The 9,908-nt window shown below is 43.1% G+C and overlaps 1 protein-coding gene across 1 annotated transcript in view; it reads right to left on the bottom strand.

Moving 5' to 3' along the window:
• The window catches only part of TG (thyroglobulin), a 161,219-nt gene that overhangs the window by 63,239 nt on the left and 88,072 nt on the right, over positions 1 to 9,908 (bottom strand). Inside the window, exons 40-41 of the mRNA XM_027786474.2 lie at positions 6,544 to 6,703; positions 1,420 to 1,619 (exon numbers count right to left, since the gene is read on the bottom strand). Of these exons, the coding sequence (XP_027642275.2) occupies positions 1,420 to 1,619; positions 6,544 to 6,703 (360 nt within the window). The remainder of the gene's footprint in view (positions 1 to 1,419; positions 1,620 to 6,543; positions 6,704 to 9,908) is intronic.

Genomic DNA, 9,908 nt, shown 5'->3' with positions numbered 1-9,908 from the left:
CCACACAGTCCCATGAAGAAAATTGTTATGAACAGTAAATCAGTAGGAAGAATTGATGCACCTGCCTGCTGATTGCACTTGCCACTGTTTTCTGTTATTCAATGTCCTGCTGTAGGAGAAAGAAGGTGTTCAAACTTTTATAAAGTTTTATAAAAGAAAAGATGCAGTGTGGAACTGCAGTCCAGAAATAATGATAAGCAAAGAGGTCCCTGCATTTGCCTTTCATGCATTGCTCACATACATTGCTCAGCTGGTAAATTGCACTGTATCCTGCCACAGCTTTCACAGGGCCCCATCCTGAGCCATGTCAGTAAAAACTTTGTGACTTCAGAGAAAGAGTAGGATGAAACTGTGCTCTGAGAGAAAAGGACTCTAGGTCTACTAGCAAATTAACCACTACGCCAAGAGTAGAGTAAAAACCTAGGAACTCTATGAGGAATTATCTGAGAACAACAGAAAAAAACTACTACTGAAAAGCAATTTTCAGCAACTTCCCTTGCTTCTCCACTGGAGTGATGCAATTAAAATAATCTTATTGAGACACAGAGATACAAAAGAAGGTCACGTTTCTTGGGACAGGGGCACACTGAAGAAAAATCAAGTAGTTGCTAGAGATGTCATTATTTTCAAGGCAAGATTTTATCTAAGTGGGCCCCAGGTTTTCCGGACCAAGAATTCTGTTCCTCTGTTCACAGTTCCAAGCCAGGGCTGCTAGCAGAAAGATCATTTTGTTCAAGTACCATTTCTGCTGGATATATAAACCTCCACTGAAGATTACGGCTCATTTCAGAGCACACTACTCCTAGTTGAGGCTGCAAAGATCAATGGTAGTATCAACGCTGAAAAAGCAGATCTCAAAGTCCTGTGATTTGGCTGTAAAAATACGGATCCACTTGGGGTGACTGCGAAAATGGCCCAAGCTGACAGCAAATCAGCCTGTGGGTAAACAGACTTTTAGTCTCTTTCTGAAACTTGCTTTTTCTTTAAAATGAAATCTGTCGTGAGATCAGATAAAAAGATTGGATACTTTAAACACGTGGATGTTTGGCTCATTATTTTTAGATTCTCAAAACTGCAGATCAACAACCGTATTTATGGAATGGAAACTAACCTGTTGTACCTGTAAGTTAGGAAACAAGACTATTTATATAATACACAAAAAAACCACAGTGACGAAAACCAGAGTTTTACTATGACTAAATCAATCACTAAAGTGCATCTCTCGTACATCCCTGTGAAGCACCCCGGTCCTGGAGATAGCAGTCACAGGTGAGATGAAAAATAACTATAGCAATAACCGCCCGATTAGCGCTGCCAAGGCATGGATGAAATAAAAGCAGCACCCACACACTGCAACATCCTCACATCTATAACAACCTCCTTTTACACTGAAGTTGAAGTGGCAGGAATGGGACTTACCATCAACACCACTCTCCTGAAGAGGTTCGTATCCACGGTTTCTGTGAACAGGTGAATGCTGGTAACATCTGCCCCGCCACGGTCAGCTCCTAAAGAAATGCGGCTTGGATCTCCTCCAAAGCCAGCGATGTTCTGCTGTACCCACTTCAAAGCTGCTAATTGATCCAAAAGGCCAGCGTTTCCACGTACCTCAGGAGAACCTGTTGTGGCAAATAAACAAACAGGTCTATAAAGAAATCAACCTAAACACATTTGAAGTTTTGATTAAATGTTACATTTTTAGCAGCTCTTGCAGTTGAACTTTGACAAAACTAACACCAGAGTTTAAAAGTCTGAAGGGTCTCTTCCATGGTCATCACTTTACAGATTAACTCCGTTTCAGTTTTTAACCATTCCACCAGGCATGCCTGGAGGTGCCCAATTGCCTGCCCCGATGATACAAAAATAACACTCTGACTTCCAAGCTTCATTTGGACACCTCATGGCAGACTTGAATCCAGGGTCAAGTATCCTTAAACTCAGGCCATGAAATTCTTTTTCTACATGAGTAGCTCGATCTCAAAATGAATTAAAAGTGAACAAAAAAACCCAGAGTGTTTGGAAGGGACCCATAAGGATCATCAACTGTTTCCCTGGAGTACACCTAACTGGATCTGTTTGCTTCCTACGTCCTTTTTACCCTGTCTGACCAATCATTTATAAGCCACATCATCTTGCATTTCTTTACACACATACCAATATTATTTTATAATTTATGTCTCCATGTACGTTTTGAGTTTGAGACTGACTGATGTTTAACTGATGGAGGTCTGACTTATACATGTTTGTATTTTTGTTTCCATGAAAACAAAAGAAAAATAACCATGTACTCACGATCCTTAGGGAGACTATTTTCCTTTCAATACCAACCAGTGGCAACCTGACACCCTGATTTATAGGAAACTAATGCTGAAAGCATCTAATGATGCAACCCCCTGGCAAGCTTAATTTTATATCATCAAAAGCAGAAATAATAATTCCTGCACAGTCTGTAAGAAAGGAACAGGAAATGATTATTCACTGTCTACTTCCTTTTAATCCACATTGAGCCATTCTTTTATAGTGATTTAAAATTCCCCACATTTAAGACGTGTGTGTGGGAGGGAAATCCAAGACAAGACAGAAAATCCCAGAACACATCTGAAATTGTTTCTTCCATTGCCAAGACCAAATAGTGCAGTTTTAAAGTGAGAATAGACTCAGAAACGAGTGAATCAAAACAGACTGGAATAAGAAGCTGCCACTTTGTGGACTGGGAGCCCTGTCTCAGGCAAAGAGCTATTGAAAGCATACATCCTAGATATCCATATGCCTAGATATCCATATGCCTACCACAATGAATTACTGAGATATCACAGAGGCCAATTTAAGCAGCAGAACAGAATATAGAGGAAACCAGATTGTCGCTAGCCTTGCAGATCGTACACATACCCACATTACAACAGCCATCACTGTTTCAGTAGGACAGCCAAGAACTACATAGCCCCAGAAAGTATAACTTTCCACCTGTAGCCATAGTTTCAGATGATCAGGCCAAGCCACACCAGTGAAACAAATGGAGAAAAAACTTTCCCTGCTTTAGTTTTTCGGGTATTTTAGTTTATGCTGCACACCATGACCAGTTCCCAGGGTTCTTAACCCTCTCTATGCTATTGAAAAGGAAGCCTCACTTCAAGGGCTTAGTGCAGGCCTCATGAGACCTCCTCAGAGGAAGTGAAACCATAGAATCATAGAATAATAGTGCCATGGAATTACAGAATCTTAGAATCGTTTAGGTTGGAAAAGGCCTTTAAGATCATCAAGTCCAACTGTTAACCTAGGACTGCCAAGTCCACCACTAAACCATGTCCCTAAGTGCCACATCTACACATCTTTTAAATATCCCTGGGGGTAGTGACTCAACCACTTCCCTGGGCAGCCCGTGTGCTCGACAACCCTTTTGGTCAAGAAATATTTGTATGGAAACCCATGTAAATGTTGTAGCCCCACAATGTGCCTCTCTACTGGTATACTGAACAACAAGACTGAAGAAGGAAATAGAACCAGTTCCTTTTCCCCTGGCAAAAACCACAGCCAGGTTTTGAAATGTACGACACTGGGGAACAGATGCATGCATGGACATACATGGTAGTTAGACCAAAAGAAATGTGTCTTCCAGGGATATTTTCCACTGCCTTTTTTGCAGGAAGAGATCACATACCTGAGGACCACAGGAGAATGTGTGGAGAAAAGAAACCAGTGTTCAGAAAACAAGGACATACATACGCATTTCTGTCATTACTAAACTGGTGAACAACAATAGTGTTAAATTTAAGCATGAAAAATCATCCCGGTTTGTATGACTTCATTGACTCTTAAAAGAATCAGGCCTAGAAACATGACTGTCTTCTCCATTCTTTTGCCATCCATATCACGAGCGGGAGGTGAAGGCACCAGTAAGAATGTGCATCAGTTTTTGCAACCATTAATGGTTGCAAAGAGCAAATTAAACATCCTTTATACTTGGAAAAATAAGAGCTTTTTGCTTGCAAAAGCCCTGTCAATGAGAGTCCAAAACAAATGCAGAATAAAAAAACCCATATTTTTTTTTAATAAAGGAAAATCTGTTGTTTTCACTGCCCTTCATCCCCCCAAATCTCTATTTAAGTCCTTCATTTCTAGTTTTGCAATATATAACAAGTCAATGCAAGATGATTCAGCACTTTGCAGTCTTTTCAGCTAAATAATGAAACTGATATTGCTCACAAGATCATAACTTTTGTTAGCAAATTTAGGGCCTTCTAACAGTCCTGCTGCTAATGTTCCCAGAGTCCTAAGGGTGAGCTCCCTGCCTGCTTTGAACCCAATGGAACAACTTCCAAAGGACCAAGATTTGTCAAGTCTTCTAGTAAGAATGGAAACATTCCTGGAATATCATTAAGAATTTGGTTTGAGTCTTGAGAAAAACCCTTATAGTATTTGGCCCAGCTTGATAACCTTCACTGAGAACCCCCAGTGACTACTGGTCATGTGCAGAAGGAGTCAGAGGTATTCCACCAACCTGTGGTGGACCAAAGAACAGATCTTGCAGTGAGAGTATTGCTCACCACAATGAGTATGACTGAAAGTCCATGCTGCCAGGGAGCCTGGTACAAACATACCACACCTCATCACACACTGTCAGACTAAAAGGGACATAGGGAAGACAGGATTGTGGCAGTGAAGGAATTATTAGGGTTTCCCATGAATGTGGTACTTGGCTTGTTCCAATGACTCTTGGAAAGAGCTTGTCCTACTTGGTCCAGTTCCTTCTGGAGCAATAGGATTTTCCCAAATGCACACCAAGGATTTCCCACAAGGGAAGAGGCCAGGAAGGACTGCACTTTTCCAGGGCTGCAGCATCACAGTAAAAAAAAGAAGGCCACCAAATACTCCCTAATCATGATGAACCACCTCTATCTGAAGGTTTACAGGAATGCAAATTCAGGACATTCAGCTCATGCATTCGTGTTTTGGGACTTGCGTGCAGATCCCTATGCAGAAGAGGCTGGATAATTTTCCTGATCCCTAAATTAAGTGCCATCATATAAATACTGCTATATAATATTCAGCCCAGCTAGCAGTTTCCACTTAGGAAGAAACCTAAGTGAGATTCACAGGGCTGAAGGAGGTTAGTGGGCAACGCGTGGGCAGTGCTGCGTAGTGGAAGCTCGCACAGCACACATCCACACTGCATTTGGCTCTAGCCAAAATGAAGCCATGGTATCACTTTCATAAGCATCTGGTTTGCACTGATAAAAACAGTGATTCTTCCCCCAGATACACCTATTACCAACATCTTATCTAAATGAGTAAGGAGTTTGTAGCACCAGCTCTCTAGTTACTGAATGAAGAACAGGCTTTCCTGGGAGGGAGCTCTGAACAAAGCAGTAAAACAGAGAAGGCAAACAATAACCAACAGCTGCACCTATAACCCCAAACTAGGCAAAACCCACCCAGCACTAGCAGTAAACACTCAAAAGAATCATGAGGCAAAGTATGTAGGTCTGGTATTTGCAAACAGGGCAAATATAATCTACTAAAGGTTATAATCGTATTAAGGCATCCACTAGAGAGACCCAGGATTGCCACCAGTCCGATGGAGCCAGAGCTACACTTGTAATTTTTGCATTTTCTCTCCGTGGCTCTCTACCTTGATTTCCCCTGACCCAGCCAGAACTGAAAGATGGTAGGAAGAAAAGTGTTCCCTACTTGCTTAAGCAGGCAAATCTAATAAAAGGCAAAATAATAATAAAAAATAATCCTGTAGACCAAATGGCACTACCATAAAGGTTCAGGGAGATGTGACTGTCTTTTCATGTGTACATGCCTCTTTGCACAACACAAAATCCTCTACATAATGGGAATTTGTGTATTTTTTAATGACAATTGTTATTAGAAGGCAACAGGAGAGCAGAAGTGCCCTTTAGACTAGAGTATGAGGAAGGGATGCAAACACAGAGCATGCCAAAGTTCAGTCATATCCAGGACAGTAAAAATGGCTAATGGAATTCAAATTAAACGTGGCACGTCCTTCAAAGGAGAAGTCAGACTGAATTACTGAGATACCAACTATCATTGTGTTATACTTCCCATACTTTCATGTCTTTCTTACCATTAACCTGCAGTTACCCCTCTCTGCCTCTTCCCCACTCTGACGTAGGCACAACAGAGCATTAGCAAAATTTCACGGGTGGAACAGTTGGAAGCTGGACACATTGAAAACCATATTGACAGTGACAGGTCCCTGGAATTAGCAGGGATTTTGATGCCTAACCTATTGTGTGTTTGCAAAACCCAATACCCACAGTTGCATCTGCAAACAGAAGTCTATCCGGTGCCTTGACATAGATGCTTGGGGGTTGTTTATTCTTCTTTCTTTGCCCCCGGTTTCTCCCCTTTCTCTTTAAGTCCCCACCATTTCTTAGCCATTTTTTCCCAACAAAACCAATCAGTGTTTCTCAAGTTAAAAAAACAACTGAACTTTAAAAACAAATAATTAGAAACAGAAGTGTTACAGAATGCAATTTAGCCCATAGTATATTGTTCTAAAAATCTGTGACTTACCAGTACTAAGGAAGCCAAAAACACCAACTCGGTAGTTTGCTGTCACGACAATGATGTTGCTGATGGCTGCTAAGTATGATCCATCTATGGTTGTCTTTCCTGCCTCAGCATTGTAACTCCCTCCATTGTGGAAGAACAGCAACACGGGCATTTTTTCCACCTGCCGTGACAACAACCTGGTTAATATTCCTGCAGACAACTGCTTTTGGAAGTCACTCATGAGAACACAAGCATCTTCCCCATTAACGGTATCTAAGCCATTCATAGCTCTTGAACATGACCATAATGAAGGGATATCTGGCCATCTGCCTGAAATTCCAGGGGTAAACTGTCCGCAATCACCTACATACCATTGAGGAGGACACTATGTCCAGTATATAAAAAGACTTAATGGCACCACTGTGTTCCACCAGCCAACAACTCTACCAGGTTAGCTCAAGTTGGGCCCATCCTGCTGACTTGGCTGACTGAGTGCGTGGGGGGCTCATCTTTGCTGTAACATCTGCTTTACACAATCACGCAGGAAGAGTTCAAACAAGTGGGAAACAGAAGAAGGAAAAGGCCTGTTGGGTTGTTTCATCTTGAGCAAGACTCACTCAACAGCTGTGCAGGGCTGCTCCCTGCTCTCAAGTCTTCCGTGGCTGAACACTGCCTAGTCTCGAAACTCTTTTGACAAGAGCTCCTCGTTGCTCCTTCTATCCCCATGGAGGTTCTCCCCTACTAGATACACAGAGGTGTTCTGTAGAGAGGACTTTGTCTCTGCACAGGTGAGACTCACCTTTCATGAAGCACAGAGGGAGCCTGCCCCAAGAGAGACCAGAAAGACTCCTGGGATGGGGAAGAGCTAGGAAGGGCTGCTGCCCCTGTTAGCACTCCTTGCGGGGTCCCCTGATTTCACACAGAAATGGAGACTTTTTCCCAAAACAGCACCACGTCTGTGCAGATCCTTGCTGCACACACCGCAGGGCTGTAACCAGGCTGCTGCTGCACGAGCACCACAAAAGCAGAACTGCCCCAGGAGGAGACCTCAGCATTTACCAGCACATTACAGCTCTGTCAAGATGACGCTTGGAAGAAATACCAGTGGAAATGTACAAAGGGGGGTTGTTTTGTTTTGTTTTTTTCTTTTTTCCTTCCTGCAGCATAGAGCAGAATAACCTGCTCTGATGCTAGAAAGCTTTTCTCAAAGTGTAAACTCAGTTTTCCCTTCAGCACTTTCATCCCCTATTGCCCACTTTGGGAGTATCCTGATGGAGGCTTCTCTCTCCTCTGCTCAGCAGCAGGTTGTCCCACTTTCAGCTTTGGCAGCTGGTGGTGTTTTTTAAAGAAGGGCTGGTGGCCACTGCAGCAGCATCAAAGCACGTCTGAGGTTTGTTTTTCCCTGCAGCTAGAGAGTATTGGGCACTGTTACTGTTATTTTCTGGATGCAGCTAAGCTAAACACAGCAGTCCCATCTGCTCTGGCAAAGGATGTCTCCAGCAAAAGTGCAACTGGCTGTGTGGGAGAAGCAGCAGAGAAGTGAAGGTTGCAGCCTCCTGCAAAATTAGCAGAGAGGAGTCAAACTCCCCTCAGCCGCCCTTAATTTGTCACGATTGCGCGTGCTCCTCATCTATTTGGAGAATCACTTTAGAGGCTTGTTGTGAACACAATGTATCAAGAAAACCCAAGAAATTGCAAGCACTGAAACATGCTGCTTTCTGTCAGGAACTTCTGCTCCTGAATAGTAATTGCCTAATTCACAGTGCCTTGTCCCTGGTTCCCATTTCTGCACCACATGCAGCACAGAGAGAGAGAGAGAAGGGTAAAGAAAAAGATGAAAGAATCTGTTTTCACATAGAAACTCCTTCTAAAATACAACCACATCAAGCCCTGTCAGCTAAAACAGTGTTAAACAAGATGATGAGCCTGCTCCATCCCATCAGCTCAGCACAGGGAGACCCGAGGCTCCAGCGAGGCATTTCCCATGTGCTCACAGCCTGCATCGCACCATGACCTCCAGCTGCCCTGTAAGTTGTATATTACATTATGCTGGGCAACTTTACCCACTGCTGTAGTGATGAAAACCTTAAGAAAGGCAAAGACATGTGATAGAAGTTAAAAATGGCAAAACAAAGCCCACTGCAACAGATACAGAGCAGTTTAGGGAAAGATTTAGCACCAGGGCTGTGCCTAGTGCCAAGTGTCTGGACACAGCATTCCCATTTCTAGTCTGTGACAAGCAAGGATAGATCCCTCTCCTATCTGAAAGTGAACTGTCACGGCAAATAATTTGGGTTTTAATCCCAAGGGATTTCAGCCTCAGAGCTCATGGATTAGGGCATTTTAGAAGTAGGCTGTTTAACATAATTGCCTTCCCATTTCTTGTTAGCCATTTTAATAGCACAGCACAATAATTTTCATGCTGTAATTGAATTATGCCTCACAATATGAGGTATTTCATTTTGTCTGTCGATCTATATATATATATTTGGTAGCCAACTAATTTTTTACTATACCTTAGCTGCTGGATAACACATAGAAGTGAATTTTCCCCAATCCTTGTTCTCAACTAAGTTCAGCCAACCATTGCAATTAAATCTGTGAGGCAGACGAAGCGCAAGAACTTAGCTAAAGCCGCTGGAGCCGGTCCCTTCACCCCCCACCACTTGGTACAAGGCTTAGGTGCAGCACCACAGTGTCACTGCCAGCCTGCAGTGGGGCACACGCAGTAGCTGGGTAGAGTGGGAACAGCACGTTCCTCTCAGACAGGCCACAGCTACCATGGGGCTACTGCCCAGTGCAAGGGTTTGCTCCATACTCAGCAACAAAACACAGTCAGTCTCGCTTTAAGATGTAAAATCTGTGCAAGACTTCCAGCTGCGACATGGTCAGGTGGCTCCCTAGCTTAGCTAGAAGGGGAATGTCTTCTGGGGAGCCCAACAGCTCCACCATGGTCTCATGAGGTCTCACCTCAAGGGCGAGAGAATTTCAGCATCCATCAGGAAGCTGCAAGTCAGGTGGAAGTCTGAAAGGCTTCATAATATTCTGTCTTCCATCTGTCTTCTCCATCCCTCTGTAAAACACTTATTGAGCTACGTGGCAGGGACAGATGTCCCCACGCCAGGCAACCTCCACTGCTTTTACTACTGTATAATATTGCTCTGTAAAGAATTGAGTGCAAAAAGGATGATGTGATAAGGATGGGAATAATACACACAGGGGGTGGGAGAAGAGGAGAAAGGGTACATTTTCTGTTCTTATTTAGTGGAGAATTTAAACTCTTGATGTTACATTTGAACCCCTTGTAAATCAAGCTGAAGCACAGCTTTGCTTTGCTAGTGCGACAGGTGGTGATGGTTATGGGTGGAAAAAAGTCTCTCAGAAGT

The sequence above is a fragment of the Falco peregrinus genome, chromosome 3 (genome assembly GCF_023634155.1).
Source record: "Falco peregrinus isolate bFalPer1 chromosome 3, bFalPer1.pri, whole genome shotgun sequence".
Taxonomy (NCBI): Eukaryota; Metazoa; Chordata; class Aves; order Falconiformes; family Falconidae; genus Falco; species Falco peregrinus.
Note: the sequence above shows the minus strand (reverse complement) of the source record. Positions and strands in the feature narration are given on the sequence as shown.